At 38.3% G+C, this 18,122-nt stretch overlaps 1 protein-coding gene across 3 annotated transcripts in view; it reads left to right on the forward strand.

Annotated features, from left to right (window-relative positions):
- The first annotated feature begins 3,722 nt into the window (after positions 1–3,722).
- The window catches only part of LOC121313696 (collagen alpha-1(IX) chain), a 40,077-nt gene continuing 25,677 nt past the window's right edge, over positions 3,723–18,122 (forward strand). Inside the window, exons 1-2 of one of the 3 annotated variants that reach the window (XM_041246497.1) lie at positions 3,723–3,946; positions 13,343–13,425. In XM_041246497.1, the coding sequence (XP_041102431.1) occupies positions 3,918–3,946; positions 13,343–13,425 (112 nt within the window). In that variant the 5' untranslated portion in view covers positions 3,723–3,917. The remainder of the gene's footprint in view (positions 3,947–13,342; positions 13,426–18,122) is intronic. The other 2 variants (XM_041246498.1, XM_041246495.1) reach the window with 2 other exon arrangements.

Below are 18,122 nucleotides of genomic sequence, written 5' to 3' on the forward strand. Positions count from 1 at the left end.
AGAAGGATATTACCACCTCCATGCTTGACAGTAGGTATGGTGTTCTTTTCTTTATACGCCTCGCCAGACTGTCTCCAAACATAACGACTGTCAGCGTGACCAAATAGCTCGATTTTTGTTTCATCACTCCACAAAACCTTAGACCAGAACTTATATCCATCATTCAAATGCCATTTTGCAAACTTTAAGCAACTGTTTTTGTGACGTTTTCCTAAGAGTGGTGTTTTCCTTGGCTGCGCCCATTGAGACCTTCACCATGCAATACTCAGCCTATGATTGAAATGGAAACCCCAGTCCCTCTTGCAGCTAATTCACTTTGAATAACTTTGGCAGTAAATATTGCATTGTTATTAACCTTCACATTTCTTCTACATGTTCTTGGTGAAAGACCCTTCTTTCTTCCAGACCGAGGGAGAATTTTATCATGAGTCTTATACTCTTATACTCTTATTATCATGCCATCTGTTTAAGTGTAAAAAAAAGAACAATCTCCTCAAAAAAAAAAAAAACAGCTGTTTACAGTAGCTTATGACCAAAATCCCTATAAGATGTTGCCTTATAAAGCATTTCGAATTCCTACTTGTTGGCTTAATTCCTAGGTTTTCAAACATGTGATTTAGGGGTTTTCTACAGTACAATATAAGAATTGAGCAACAAAGAGGAAATTAATATGCAATCAATGGTTGTTGTTTTCTTAGAGAAAAGCATAATTTGGAATTATTGTATTACGATTGTGTTGCAAATGACATGCTATACATGATATAATTTAATAAAGACAGAGGTGTGCCATGGTAATTAGCTTAGTGAAAGATACCTATAAAATGGTAAACACACAGTTTCAGTAGAATGGTAAAGTATGGCAAAAACAAACATGGTAAATTGAATGTGAAAAGAAGCTGCACAATTCATAAAGCACATCATGCACTATAATAGCCATGTTATCAAAAGTGAACGTACTCTATTGTACAGGAAATGGTTCTGTGTTTGTCCACCTATTAGTAATATGTTTGGCCAGTTGCCCCTATGATGTTTATAATGACATGTGTGACTTTATGGCTGTATCCAGTTCTCATCAGGGAACTAGGTGCCCAATGCCTGACTAGTGTTGGAATACTCCACTGGCATTGGTTTATCTTTAAAAGATTTAAATTCAAATATAAAAATGGAAAACTATTCAGAGGATGGGCCACATTTCTAAACAATCATAATAAATTCTCCTTACATGAACATATTGGTTTGACCCAAGGTCTGCACCGTGGCTAGTGTTAGCTAACAGTAAGAAAAAACATTGTTAAGTGAACGTGAACTCAGCAGGCAGTCAGGAGAGATGACTGCACGAAATATTAATACTGAAATACAGGCATATATTTTGTATTTATTACTCGCAAAAATATCAGAAAGAAGAAAGAGTAAAAGACATTGATATCTAGCACGATGTACACTGATATCCAGCAGGAGGTACAGTGACACTGTTCTATTCCCTCACTATACATTTGTGGGGTTGTCCAGATCCCTCTCTGCTAAAATAATTAACATCCCAAGGACTATACTTTACCCATTTGTGAATGTAAATAAACTAAAATCGAAAGGCTGTCTTCTTCAGCTTCAGCAGGTCAAGACAGGTCTTCTGACCCCCCACCCCCACCTCCGCATCCGCCCCCCTGCCTTTGTAACTTCTAGAATAGTTTATTGTAATGCCCTATTTTCTGGTATTCCAAACTGTGTTTTGTCCAGACTGCAGCTTGTAAAAAATGCTGCTGCCAGGATCCTAACAAAAACAAGAAAGTTTGACCATATTACATCAGTATTGTCACCCCTACACTGTCTCCCACTACGATACAGCATTGATTTTAACCTATAAAGCCTATAATGGGTTAGCTCCATCCTACCTGAGCAACTTATTGGTCCCATGTGTTCAGGTCGGCCGCTTTGATCTCAGGATGCTGGGTAGCTCAGCGTTCCATAAACTTTAAAAAAGAACACAGGTGGCAGAGCATTCGACTACAGGGCCCCTGAACTGTGGAACAAATTGCCAACCTCTGCAAGGGAGTCACCAACTATGGCAGCTTTTAAAACTAGGCAAGTGACATCTTTTTCTAGTCTATCATATACATGACTACTGCTCCTGCCTTTTAACTGTATGTTACTATTGTTTGTATTGTTTATTGTGCTTATGTATTTTATTGTATTTACTAATGTGTTGGGCTGCTTCTAATGCTTACTGCTCTGTACATTTTCTTGTTTTGCCCATGTGAAGCTATGACTGGATGACTTGTGGTGACGTCTGAGGCAGAGACAGACAACAATACTGCGAGATATGAATTGATGTGCTGATTTATTGTAAAATAAACAGTTTTCACAAAACAAAACACTTCAAAACAAAAAGGCACATTGGACAAAACAAACATGTACAATAATTTTAACAAGTAGTGTGCTTGTGTAACACCAGCCTGGGTAGCAATTGTTTGTATTTTTATAAAGCTTACTCGTTCCACCTCTGAACACCCAACCCAGAGTGAGCGATCTGTGCCTCTTTTATGCAGCTGTGCCTGGCTCGAATGCTTGTTAAATCATACTTTGCACATGAAGTGTTTTGGCAGGGTAGGCAATTAACCCTTCCCTGCCAACTTTAAACATCCATGCCCAAATACATACATACATATTAAATAATAAGGGACAGGATGTACCCCGCCACGAAACTTTGGATTTTGGTGGCTAAGGATGCAGGAAGTGGGAGTGCTCTCGGCGAGGCCGGACTCACAACCATATCTGTTTAAAAAACATCCTGAAAGTGATGATGAACATGTCACGATGAACAATCAACTGAAGAAGGTACAGTATGTGTAACACTTCCTTTACATTTCCTCATGATCAGCTTTGAGATGCCGCGGTTCGTGGTAATTTATACAGACAGAAACACAACAGAGCACACAGAATATATTATTGTAGGTTAAGTAAGAAGTAAAAACAATTAAATTAAAAATTTTATTTGCCTGTTACATCACAAAATTCAGTACATATTGTGCACTGTTTGACAAAGATCTTTTTTATATATTTTATGGCACAGTTGTTTTGTTTATAACCTTTCTTTTTATAATATGAACTTTTTTTAGGGTATCATAAAATAAAACTCTCTGTCTACAGCACTTACTGTATAGTGTAATATTTCTTAATGCTTACTATTCAAGGTTTAACTTAAGTGTTACATTATAGTACTTGACTGATACATGCAGAGAATACAACGCTTTTAGTAATTTCAACTTCTTTGTTTATGGTGACTTGATTATGTTATATCAGTTATTTAGGCTTATTTTGTATTAACAAATTATCATGTACCGATATCTATACTGGCTTCATTTTGTTTTATGTTTACACTCAGCTGCGCATACCTGCCTTTTTTTGTTGAAACATTCACCCCTGAGAATAGCCATGAAAAAAGCATGATAAAACTGCAAATATAAAATGAAAAAAATACAGTGGTAAACTTTTATAAAGGTTGTTGTAAGAATGAATCCACTGTATTTGACATTACAATCCAGACTCTTGCTTTACCTAATCGTTAACATCACTATACCTCTGAACAGATGAACACATGTTTTAATGAAACACCCCACACTGTTCGAAAAGCCCAGAGGCTTCAAGCTCTTCTAGGTCATAAAAGACAACAACCGCCTTCTGGAAGGTCCTTAGCCAATCAGAAGTCTCTGCAATTGTAAAGTTTGCTGCAAAAATGTTTGTGGGACTTGTGAAGTTTCAGCATCGCTTCCATCTGTGCTTTCAGCCTTGGCATGCCATGAAAACAGCTTAGAGTTGGGATTCCTCCTGCTCACTGTGTGTTCTGACTTGGCTTCTGTAGAAACTTGTATTGCTTATAATTCACACCTTGCTGTTTTGTTTTCTATCCAGAAGGAGACAATATGGGACAAGATACTTATTTCATTACAAGGTGAGTAGTTTGATGATTTTGTTTTACAAATGTGTTGAGACGGTGTTTAATTTCTGTACACAGGTACATTTGTATTTTTGTTAAGGAGAGGACAGTTAACTTTCACAATGTATTGGATGGGTATATTTGGCTTTCCATGTCTTCATATAACTCATGAATGGATTTTGCATTCGTACCTCTGCTGGTACATCCTCATAAGTACTTTGTTGATGTTGATCACAAAACCCATTCCAAGCTGCAGCCTATTCATTCTCAATATTTCATTCTTCTTAATGAACAAGTGTGCATTCCCACAGAACAGTAATGTTGAGGTATTGTTCACAGTCTGCTTGTCTGTATCTACCACTGGAGCAGTAATATCAGCATACTCAATGCTAGCATGACTGAGACAGTGGAGCCCTCAGTATTACCAGCAATGATTAGAAATACAAGAATATATTGTATATGGGGCCCAATTAGAGTATATAGTGCAGCTTGTAGTACATTGATACTGACAGGGCACTGTGGTCCTGCAATGTACCAGTGTGCTGTGGTGAGTGAACATGCAATGTACCAGTGTGCTGTGGTGAGTGAACATGCAATGTACCAGTGTGTTGGGGTAAGTGAACATGCAATGTACCAGTGTGCTGTGGTGAGTGAACATGCAATGTACCAGTGTGCTGTGGTGAGTGAACATGCAATGTACCAGTGTGCTGTGGTGAGTGGACATACTGGTGTGTTACTGCTGTTGTACAGTTTTGGCCTCTTCAAGTAGCTGTCCTTGTACTACTATTGTCCTTTACATGGCCATTCCAATACAGTGGTGTGCTTGAGAGTTGCATTCCTATGATGTAAAACTTATAAGAAGCTAAGTCAAGCAGATACGGTTTTTGGCAAATGTATTCATCAACAGTGCTGGGCACGTTACTAAAAAAAGTAACTTCTTACTGATTACTTCAGAACAAACGAATATTATGCCCTTACTTATTAGTAAATAAAAAGTAGTGCATTATATTACTTGTAATAGTACTTGTTATATGTATGTCTCTTATCTTGTCCTGCGAAACAGTTGTTTACTATTTAACTGTATGTCTGGTAATTAATGTATTAAATGGGTCAAACAGGCTTTTAAACATTTTTGTAGTATAACAAACAAACAGCTCTTAATAATTGAATGGATATAGCAAATAGTTAATTGTAATCTTTACAATACACACGACTTTGCGCAAGTAATAAGGAATGAAAAAAAAATCTTAATTTACGTAGGCTTTTTATAAGAGAATAGCGATTTGCATACATTTTGAGTTTTTCATCAAAAGGAAACTTAGGGGTCCCCAATTGGCTCATCTGGTAGAATCACAGCCACGTGGTGTGCAGGCTAAGTCATACAGCGCAGGTTCACGTCCTGGCTGTGCAGAGCAGACCAGTCTTCCCTGGGGATTCCAAAGAAAGGGTCACATTGGCCCAGGTGCTCCTGTGTATTAGGGAGATAAAACCAGCAGGGACTGTTTGTCTTCATGACTCTGCAGCAGACCCTGCTGGCCAGGCACCGAGAGAGCTCAGAGCACACAACTGCAGGGCTGATCCTTGGCCTCCACAGGTTGGTAACTCACTGACATCTGCTCTAGAGTTCCTGGGTGAAAAAGAAAGCTGGTTTGGTTGTGGTATTGATGCACTGAGTCTTCAAGGTTTCTTGAGCCATGTGGGGAACTGCTGCCAAGAGGAGAAAAGGCATTCCAAATTAAAAAAAAAATCGAGGGAAAAAATTATGATTGGACACACTACATTTTTTAGATAAAAAAGGAGCTTAGGTTACTGAAGAAGAAGCTGGTTATGTACCTGTCAGGATCTCTGCTATGACTTTATTAAGCTCTATACTCAAGCCAGTTAATCAGGATTGTGCGCACTCATGCAGTAAAAGCTGTTGTGTTCAGGGTTTCCATGTGTTTAGGGAAAATGGCAGTTACTTCTTTAGGGACTGCTGTAAGCAGAGTTGTTAGCTTTTCCAGTTTGACAGCGTGTCATGGTAACTGAAAATACAATAAAGAGCTGTTCAAATGTATTGTTAAAACTGAACTGAAATGTACTTTGGCTTTAAAAAAAAACACTCAAAAAAGACGGAATTACCTTGTTATTTGCAAAAGAAATATTATTACAGTAACACGTTATTTAAGTAACGAGTTACCCCAACTCTGTTCACCAGTGCCCTGCCATGAATGCAAGCTTTGTCCGATAAGACAGGGGGATAAAATAAAACAACAGAGCACGGGGTATTGGTTTAATCAAAAACACGTTGTTGCATTAGACTAGCTTTCTTCCCATGTTGTATCGGGCTATTCAAACTGCATAGTGCATATCTTCAGCACTCTGCTTCAACAGCACACATTATAAGCCGAGATCTTTCAAACTGTTTTCAATTAATATGTATGCACAACCTAAATAGGTTTCTTCTTTGAGTGTTGACATTTTAATCATCAATAGGGCAGTTTTAAGATTATAAATAGTTTTGAATAAAAAGTTAATATCACAGTAAAATACAAAACTAATTTTAGTTTTCCAAAATGCCCTGCAGTCCCAGAAGAGTTTCCAGCTGGATGGTTATGATTTGTTGAACCTAAAAGTTTCTTTAAGAATTACTGAATATTTTTGTGATTGTAGTTTGAAGTCATGGATGTTTCCTGCTGGCTGCCGAATTCCTCAGCAGGTAGCAATTAAAGGCAGGGCATGATATAACTGGTCGTGCTCCTCGTGAAATTACATCCCCTGCAATACATGTTGTGTGGTGCTTCTTGTCAATAGTAGCTTATCAGAGATGCACTTTCATGTTGTGATTGCTGTAGATTGTATGAGACAGATGATATTGTCATTTTGGAATTTATGAGTTTCAATTTGTTAGAGGATTTCTTATTATTCTTATAACCATGGTGTCTGCCAAGTGTAAAATTGTGCAATAACATCTCTTTTGAAGACCACAGGGGCCATTAGCTGAGCTAGTTCTCTTCTTGGGAGGCACGCTATTGAGTTTGCTTGACTAACTCTTTTCAATGTCCACATTATATCTACTAAGTAGTTAAATATTAATTTTATATTGAGGTTCCTACTTGAACACAAACTAACAAGCCAAGCTTTATTATAATGAAAGTATTCTAACTTGTCCATTAAAAAAGTTTACCACAGTAAATTTATGTGATAGTTTCACAATGTTTCCATGCTATTCCTATGGTAATACCTGTATGCATGTACCATAGCCTACCATGGTTTGCCATATTATTATTTTTTTAAATATGCTTTTTCCCTGGTTTCATCTGTACTTCTGTTTCTCTCACACTCAGAAGGTGTGCTGTGGACAGTGCTGTGGCTCTCACACTCACAAGGTGTGCTGTGGACAATTTTGTGTCTCCCTCACTCACAAGGTGCGCTGTGGACAGTGCCTTGTCTTTCACACTCACAAGGTGTGCTGTGGACAGTGCTGTATACAGTGTAAACACAGGAACAGCCAGTAATCACCATGTAATTACACAGTGTAAACACAGGAACTGCCAGTAATCACCATGTAATTACACAGTGTAAACACAGGTGCCAGCATGTAATTACACAGTGCAAACACAGTGCCAGTAATCATCATGTAATTACACAGTGTAAACACAGGAACTGCCAGTAATCACCATGTAATTACACAGTGTAAACACAGGAACTGCCAGTAATCATCATGTAATTACACAGTGCAAACACAGTAACCGGCACTAATCACCATGTAATTACACAGTGCAAACACAGGAACAGTAATCATCATGTAATTACACAGTGTAAACACAGGAACTGCCAGTAATCACCATGTAATTACACAGTGTAATCATCATGTAATTACAAACACAGGAACACAGTGCCAGTAATCACCATGTAATTACACAGTGTAAACACAGGAACTGCCAGTAATCACCATGTAATTACACAGTGCAAACACAGTAACCGGCACTAATCACCATGTAATTACACAGTGTAAACACAGGAACTGCCAGTAATCACCATGTAATTACACAGTGTAAACACAGGAACTGCCAGTAATCATCATGTAATTACACAGTGTAAACACAGGAACTGCCAGTAATCATCATGTAATTACACAGTGTAAACACAGGAACTGCCAGTAATCACCATGTAATTACACAGTGTAAACACAGGAACTGCCAGTAATCACCATGTAATTACACAGTGTAAACACAGGAACTGCCAGTAATCATCATGTAATTACACAGTGCAAACACAGTGCAAACACAGTAACACAGTGCAGGAACTGCCAGTAATCACCATGTAATTACACAGTGTAAACACAGGAACTGCCAGTAATCACCATGTAATTACACAGTGCAAACACAGTAACCGGCACTAATCACCATGTAATTACACAGTGCAAACACAGGAACTGCCAGTAATCATCATGTAATTACACAGTGTAAACACAGGAACTGCCAGTAATCACCATGTAATTACACAGTGTAAACACAGGAACTGCCAGTAATCATCATGTAATTACACAGTGCAAACACAGGAACTGCCAGTAATCATCATGTAATTACACAGTGTAAACACAGGAACTGCCAGTAATCATCATGTAATTACACAGTGCAAACACAGGAACTGCCAGTAATCATCATGTAATTACACAGTGCAAACACAGGAACCAGTAATCATCATGTAATTACACAGTGTAAACACAGGAATCATCATCATGTAATTACACAGTGCAAACACAGTAATCCATGTAATTACACAGTAATCAGTAATCATCATGTAATTACACAGTGCAAACACAGGAACTGCCAGTAATCATCATGTAATTACACAGTGTAAACACAGGAACTGCCAGTAATCATCATGTAATTACACAGTGTAAACACAGGAACTGCCAGTAATCATCATGTAATTACACAGTGCAAACACAGGAACTGCCAGTAATCATCATGTAATTACACAGTGTAAACACAGGAACTGCCAGTAATCATCATGTAATTACACAGTGTAAACACAGGAACTGCCAGTAATCATCATGTAATTACACAGTGTAAACACAGGAACTGCCAGTAATCATCATGTAATTACACAGTGTAAACACAGGAACTGCCAGTAATCATCATGTAATTACACAGTGTAAAACCAGGAACAAAATAAATGTTATTTTATTATTTTTAACAGCAGTACAAAAAAGGGTTTACATTTTGTGCTGTACAGAGAAAGCCCTGCAAATCCCTTTCTCTATTTTAGGTTCTCTTAATGGACCTGGTATCTAAACAGAAAAGTGGATCTTTGGACAGTGCAGAATCTGAAGATCTGAAAGCTTTAACGATAAAGAACTGCACTTAGTTCATTTTTGGCAGGACATTACAGTGGAAATTCACTGAGATTGTGAATAGTAATTAATGTGATGGATGAGAGAACATGAGAGGGAGATACAATAAAATACCGTTCTCGGCACTTTAAACAGTCTGGAAGAGATGCTGCTGTCTGAAATATGCACTTTTCAGGAAAGGGTAAGTAAAAGACAAAGTTAAAGGGAACAGTAATTCATGACCGGTTTCTTATCAGTCAGTTATATGTTCCCAATTGAAGATTCAGCTTGGAGAATGCAAGATTTAAATAATGTAATGTTTGCAATAAAGGGTAAATCCCTACCTAAAACATATTAGCTGTACTATTTGCTCCCCTTGTCACAGTAGAACATACTAGCATACCCAAGCATTCATTCCCCCCCCGAATTGCTCGGGCCTAGGACAAAAAGTGCAGGGGAGGTTAATGGAACTATGTTGTGGTTATGTACTGTATTTAAGAGTCTTAAGAAAGCCTGTTGCTGCATACAATATCTATTGTGAACCAAGGACACAGCAGGGAAGAGTGACACGACTCAAATCTCGAGTGGCAGAGAAGAGCTACTGCAGGAAATACCAACTGCTTTACAAATCGGGCCCTGCTCCGGCATAGACACTGCTGGCTGCTGCCTCCCTGGGGTGATGGCTCTGCTGAGTACCTGTCAGTCATTCCCTGAACCCTCCCACTACGCTGTGCTGAGGGCTCCATGAATTATCTGGTGATAGATGGATTTCTTATTTCAGGGGCAAGAGGGCAGACAGCACGCTACTTGATACCAGCAGCTGCATCAACAGAAATGTGAGATACAGGCACAAATACAGTACAGTACAGTAGCTGTATTACTGTATATTATCGTACTGCCATCTATTATAGATTTAAATGTGCAGAGCTACCTTGCTTCAGACATGTTGATTTGGACTGTGTGTTGCTTGGTGTTGTTAAGAAAGGGATAATTATGGTTTTCTTTGACATAAACTTATATTTCTTCCTACAGGGTGCAATAATAAGTCACATCAAGCGTAAAGCAAGACACCAAATTAATTCTGCACATGCACAGCCTGTGGTTCCTCACTGCTGTACTGTTATGCCCAACCTATGGAGATGCGAGATGTTTTCAGTCTACAGTACGTAGACCAAGCCCTGAAAATGATTACCTGAAAAGGCTATTTAAAAAGTACTAATATTGACAGATGTTGCCCACTTAATATTTTGATGTTATGGGTATAACCTACAGCATCACAAGATCCACTCATCACATAAGAAACCAATACTCACAACAAAGTTTCCAAAAGTGTGTAGGAAAACAAAACAGGAATTTGAGTATGGTTGTGGAATGAAGCAATGCAGATTTTGAAAAACAATCCATCAGCATTTCTCTACTCGACTTACAATAGGGGTTGAGTTGATTAACCCTGGACTGTATTGCCATTTTAGAGCTAGGTTCCCCACATTGTGTCAAGCACCTATTGTGGTTTATCTCTGGATTATCCCCTTATTCCTGGTAAAAGTGGGAGCTGCTGGTTAAAAGAAGGTATTGTCAAATACCTCATGGTTGATAAACTACTCTGGGCAGCGGTAAACATACACTGCAGTGATTTATTATGCTGCTTGTCCTGAATTCTTATGCCACACGTATTGTTTGTAAGTAGAAGCTAAGGTAAATGTTACACAATGAATGCCAAACATGACACTGTAATAGCAGAGTATAATCATCTCATCACAACATAGGCCGCTGTAACAAAGAACAGAGCAGGAGCACTGGGCATCTGCTGCTGTGCTGCTGACAAGAAAACAAGAGCCATTATAATACATCAAAAAACCATGATAGGATTTCAGAAAGTCAATAAAATTCCTTATGGATAGGAGAACCTTATCACTACACATTTAGTAATTGCCTAATTAATTAATTAATTTAATGAATGGTGTTGACCTTAGTTTCTCTCAAGGTAGTTTGACAAGAGATGCTGTATGAACAGAGATAAGTTATAGTCCTTAAGTTTTACCATTGTTAGTTCTGTACTGCACAGGACAAAAAGAAACCTAAGCATATGTGCAAATATTTTTGGTTTGTGCTGTTGCTGCATTATAGATGAATGTCTATCTGTGCTCCAACTGGCTGGAATTACTTTGCCCAAACTTTAATATCTCCACGCAGGGTCTCGTCCCACAATGCAATTTGTTGTCCTCCATCATGCAATATTGTCCTATTATTATACTTTATACAGTTAGATTTTTTTTGTTCAGTGTATGTTATACATTTGGTCGTGCAGGTTTTGGAATACAAGATCACATACTTTTAACAGTAGCAGGCAGACACACACAAACCGCATGACTTATAGTTCATACTGGTCCTGGCAGTGCTGTGGGCAGCACATGATTTACTGGTGCTGCGCCTGTCCAATTAGTCAGCGTGGATTGTTCTCTCCCCCTCTGTATTACATCATTCGATTCTTTAATGATTTCAGCCAAATTCAATTTCCAAAATAATGACAGTAGTCATCCGGGTGAAACAACAACACTGTTTCCATGAATACACAAGAATAGAATATGTGTCAACTGTTTATTTATTTATTTATTTATTTATTTATTTATTTATTTAGAGAAATATAGCTATTTTCTTTAAAAGTAAAAACAACAGAAAATGGCTTCCATTGTAAATGATTTTAGCTGGATAAGTTCAGGAATATCTCTTATTCGTAGCTAATAGAATTTCTGCGGATATTATCAAAGCTCAAAAAGCAGAGCCACATTCCTCTTATACAGGTTTGTTCACCTCTTTGGAAAACCTGCTTTCATCTTTAAAACATGCTTGGTGTTTTACCCTCTCCTGTTTTTATATCTTCTGATACAGTATAGATTTGCTCAAGTTTCTAAATTCAACTAATACAATTGAAGTTAAAAGCAAATAATGATGCACTCAGTGCTTATCATATAGACAAGATTCACAACTGGGCAGACACATGGCAAATGACATTTAATAGAGAAAAGTGTACTGCATGCAGGAAATAAAAATGTACATTATAAATATTATATGGGAGATACTGAAATTGGAGAAGGAATCTATGAAAAAGACCTAGGAGTTTTTGTTGACTCAGAAATGTCTTCATCTAGACAATGTGGGGAAGCTATAAAAAAAGGCTAACAAGATGCTCGGATGCATTGTGAAGTGTTGAATTTAAATCAAGGGAAGTAATATTAAAACTGTACAATGCACTAGTAAGACCTCATCTTGAATATTGTGTGTAGTTCTGGTCACCTCGCTATAAAAAAGATATTGCTGTTCTAGAAAGAGTGCAAAGAAGAGCGACCAGAATTATTCCAGGTTTAAAAGGCATGTCATATGCAGATAGGCTAAAAGAATTGAATCTGTTCAGTGTTGAACAGAGAAGACTACGTGGCGACCTAATTCAAGCATTCAAAATTCTAAAAGGTATTGACAATGTCGACCCAAGGGACTTTTTCAGCCTGAAAAAAGAAACAAGGACCAGGGGTCACAAATGGAGATTAGACAAAGGGGCATTCAGAACAGAAAATAGGAGGCACTTTTTTACACAGAGAATTGTGAGGGTCTGGAATCAACTCCCCAGTAATGTTGTTGAAGCTGACACCCTAGGATCCTTCAAGAAGCTGCTTGATGAGATTCTGGGATCAATAAGCTACTAACAACCAAACGAGCAAGATGGGCCAAATGGCCTCCTCTCGTTTGTAAACTTTCTTATGTTCTTATGTTCTTATGTTCTTATGTTCTTACGTGATCCAGGGTCAGTTCATAAGACTACCCTTGTTTGTTTTGAATGCATATTCAGGGTTAGTGTTTGTTTACACTAATCCAGAGTTTACAAATGGGTGTTTAGGATTTTAGAAATAATAAAAGCATAATAAAACACTTTAGCAAAAAAAATAAAAAATGGTACAGGTTGTGTTGTTTTGGCATACTCTGCTTGATAAGTGTTTTAAGTAAAGGCATCCATTCACAACATTTCCCGTTACCTATAAACCTGACACAAAGCTAACTGATATTTCTTTTGCCGTTCTTTTTTTCTTTCCAATTAGAAAAAAATCTTGGCCTCACTGTTCACTGTACGCTTCGGCCTGTGTAGCTCTACTGTCAGTACTGTGGTCCCCTGCGCTGTGTCGTAAGTATCGTATTTATTATTTCAGGCACTTTGACATACCCTTTAGTGACTCCTCAGTGAATGTGCTTACTTAAGTATTTGTAAAAATGAAAATATTTCATCGAGTGGTTATGTGACATCATAAACCGTGAGAACCCAGGGATTAATTATGCACTGCAGCGCATATATTATTTTTTATATCACATGGATTCAAAGGTATCTATACGCACATCCATTATTTAAAAGAGGTGCAGGGTACGAAGTAGTCAAAACAAGAATAAATAATTTTATTTGTCAAAACACCGTGCCAACAGGTAAAATCAACATTTTGATCTACGAGTGACCTTCTTTAGGATCATTAAAAACTATAATACAATATATTGTTGAGTGGGCCCCCAAGTTGCTCACCTGGTAGAAGCACAGCCGTGTGGTGTGCAGGGTGTCATACAGAACAAGTTTGTGTCCTGGCTGTACAGATTCACCTGTCTGCTGGGGATTTTGAAGGGAATGCTGCATTGGTTCTGGCGGTCCCGTGTGTTATGGAGGCAACACCGGCAGGGACTGTTTCTGCTCGTTACACTACAGAAGACCCTGCTGGCCAGGCGTCCAGTGAGCTCAGAGAGGACACCTCCAGGGCTGGCCTTTGTCTTCCAGAGGTCGGTAGCTCGCTGACATCTGCCCTCGAGTTCCTGGTTGTAAAAGAAGAAGCTGGCTCGGTTGAGGGATCGGATGGAGACTCACTGAACCTTCAGTTCTCATGAGATGTGTGGGGAATCGTTGCAATGAGGAGAAAAAAGAATTGGAAAGAAAATCTGGGGTTAAATAATTGGGCACACTAAATAAAATAAAAAATAAAAATGTTGTTCAAGAGATCTCTTTTTGTAACACATTATTGAGAATAACAAATGCTGAATTCAGAAAAGTATTATATTTAATTAACGTCTAATAGCTTTATTGATTTAATTGTTTTATTTACAATATCATTTAATAGTGAGCTTGTAAGAATATAATTGTAAGTATATATATATATTATTTATAAAAGCTGGGCTGAGCTGAGTGGGGGATGGAGGGGGTTGATGCTGGGATGCCAGAATCACTGTTGAGCCCTTTTGAGGTGTCGTGGGCTAGTCAACGAAATACTGAGGATGGAAGGTATCCACTTGAAGACCCCAGAGATGTACCCTACTTAGCTCAATCCAGACGGTTGTCATGCTGATGCACTGGGGAGACCACACTGGGTTGATCCCCGGAGCCAGCATCGCAGCCGTTGTGTGTGGTTGATCCCTTGAGCCAGCATTACACTTCAGCAATCAACACCAGACAGAAGGATATCTATATCATCAGATGGAAAACATCGCAAATGGATGGAGATGCAGATGGATCACATTAGTTTTCTGCAAAGCTGGTGATTATCTTGGCGAGAGCTGAGTTCAAATCAGCATAAAGTTCAAAATCTACTCTCATGTAATGGAAATCATGAAGATCTGGATACATCCTGTGACAGCTGTGAATAGTGCAGCTGGAAACAAGGGAAAGACCTTGTGACAGCATGGAGAGACAGCTGACAGGAGGAAAGAGACCCCACTGGGGCTGGCAAGGGTTAGCTACCCTGGTCGGCAGTATCCAGCTCTATGTTTTCAAAGGTAAACAGGATGCTGAGACACCCAACCAAGGCTTCTAAGAAATTAAAGAGAAAAATACCCCTAGCATCAAAAAGAGCGGGGGCGGAAGATGACTCAACATTAGATAACATGGTTAATGACTTAGGAACGGAAAAGGATATGAGAATGGACAGTACTTCACAAAAGACTAGTTCAAGATCTGCAATTAGCAAAGACATGGCACTCCAGGTTTGTGTCTGCTGCTGGAGCAAGGCGACAATGGTCAGGGTTTTGAAGATTCATCAAGGGAGAATGAAATGCTTGAGAATTAAATGCTTGAGGGAGAAGGGACAAGGGCTTCGCATTGAACAGTACTTCTTACAAAGTCAGTCAAGTCAAGCAGGTTCGGAAGCATTTAAACTAGAAAGGAAAGGGGGAGAAATCAACAAAAAAACAGAAGGGAGACCGCATCAAAACAAGAACAACAACTCAGGTAAGACTACCATTAAATGTATTTATCTAAATGCTAGAAGTATCAGAAACAAAATTTTAGAACTTGAAGCTACTGCACTAACAGGTAACTATGATGTGATAGGTGTTACAGAAACGTGGTTATCTGAGAGTGATGGGGACGAATATAATATTTGTGGGTATACACTGTATAGGAAAGACAGGCAGGACAGAAGAGGAGGAGAGGTAGCGCTATACATAAGAAACAGTCTTGAAGCCCAGGTGTTAAACCTGGACAAAGAAAATAAAACCGAATCAATATGGGTCAGAATAACAGGCAAAAATTCAAAAGGCATAATAATAGGAGCATGCTATAGACCGCCAGATTCAGACGGTGAGCACAATAATCTGTTATACAATGACATTAGAAATGTGTGTAGCAAAGGAGAAGCCATACTAATGGGGGATTTCAACTACCCCCAAATAAAATGGGAAAACCCGGTGGGTAGCGCGAAGGATGAAATAGAAATGGTGGAAATGACAAATGACTGCTTCCTAACACAATTTGTGAAGGCACCCACTAGAGGGGAGGCATGCCTTGATTTAGTCTTTTCAAATAACGAAGATAGAATAACTAAAACAGAGGTCAGAGAACCACTGGCAAACTCAGACCACAACATGGTCTCATTTGAAGTGTTTTTTAAATCCCCAAAAGTAAAGACTAAAGTTAAGGTTTACAATTTTAGAAAAGCAAACTATGAAGGTATGAAACAGAGACTAACAGAAGTAGATTGGAGTAAAATAGAGAAAACACCCACAGAAGAAGGATGGTTGTTCTTCAAAAATGTAGTACTAGAGGCGCAAAACAATTACATCCCTAAAGTAGACAAATCTAAATGTAAAACTAAATTGCCAAAATGGTTTAATAGATCAATTAAAAAAAATATTCAGTGAAAAAAGGCACTTTACAGAGCATTAAAAAAGGACCAAAAAGAAAGTACACAGAAAGAGTACACGGAACTGCAAACGCAAGTCAAAAAGGAAGTTAGAAAGGCCAAGAGAGAAATAGAAATGAACATTGCTAAGGGAGCTAAAACCAACTCCAAAATGTTTTTCCAATATTACAACAGCAAGAGAACATTCAAAGAGGAGATTAAATGTTTAAGAGATACAAATGGCAAAATCGTAGAGGAAGAAAAAAAAATAGCAAATATGTTAAATGATTACTTTTCACAAGTTTTTACAAAGGAAGATACTGACAACATGCCCCACATGTCATCCAGTTCCTATCCAGTTTTAAATAACTTTAGCATAACTGAGGCAGAAGTGTTAAAGGGACTAGGAGCTCTTAAAATAAACAAATCCCCTGGGCTGGATGAGATCCTCCCAGTAGTACTCAAAGAAATGAAAGAAGTAATTTACAAACCGCTAACCAAGATCATGCAGCAGTCTCTTGACACAGGGGTGGTACCGACAGACTGGAAAATTGCAAACGTAATACCGATCCACAAAAAGGGAAACAAAACTGAACCAGGTAACTACAGACCAGTAAGCCTGACTTCTATTATATGCAAACTTATGGAAACTATAATAAGATCCAAAATGGAAAATTACCTATATGGTAACAGGGTACTGGGAGACAGTCAACATGGTTTTAGGAAAGGGAGATCGTGCCTAACTAACTTGCTTGATTTTTTTGAGGATGCAACATCGATAATGGATAATTGCAAAGCATATGACATGGTTTATTTAGATTTCCAGAAAGCTTTTGACAAAGTCCCGCACAAAAGATTAATTCTCAAACTGAACGCAGTTGGGATTCAAGGAAACACATGTACATGGATTAGGGAGTGGTTAACATGTAGAAAACAGAAAGTACTGATTAGAGGAAAAACCTCAGAATGGAGTGTGGTAACCAGCGGTGTACCACAGGGATCAGTATTAGGTCCTCTGCTATTCCTAATCTACATTAATGATTTAGATTCTGGTATAGTAAGCAAACTTGTTAAATTTGCAGACGACACAAAAGTAGGAGGAGTGGCAAACACTGTTGCAGCAGCAAAGGTCATTCAAAATGATCTAGACAAGATTCAGAACTGGGCAGACACATGGCAAATGACATTTAATAGAGAAAAGTGTAAGGTACTGCATGCAGGAAATAAAAATGTACATTATAAATATCATATGGGAGATATTGAAATTGGAGAAGGAATCTATGAAAAAGACCTAGGAGTTTTTGTTGACTCAGAAATGTCTTCATCTAGACAATGTGGGGAAGCTATAAAAAAGGCTAACAAGATGCTCGGATACATTGTGAAAAGTGTTGAATTTAAATCAAGGGAAGTAATGTTAAAACTGTACAATGCACTTGTAAGACCTCATCTTGAATATTGTGTGCAGTTCTGGTCACCTCGCTATAAAAAAGATATTGCTGCTCTGGAAAGAGTGCAAAGAAGAGCGACCAGAATTATTCCGGGCTTAAAAGGCATGTCATATGCAGATAGGCTAAAAGAATTGAATCTGTTCAGTCTTGAACAAAGAAGACTACGTGGCGACCTAATTCAAGCATTCAAAATTCTAAAAGGTATTGACGGTGTCGACCCAAGGGACTTTTTCAGCTTGAAAAAAGAAACAAGGACCAGGGGTCACAAATGGAGTTTAGAAAAA

The sequence above is a fragment of the Polyodon spathula genome, chromosome 3, assembly GCF_017654505.1.
Source record: "Polyodon spathula isolate WHYD16114869_AA chromosome 3, ASM1765450v1, whole genome shotgun sequence".
Taxonomy (NCBI): Eukaryota; Metazoa; Chordata; class Actinopteri; order Acipenseriformes; family Polyodontidae; genus Polyodon; species Polyodon spathula.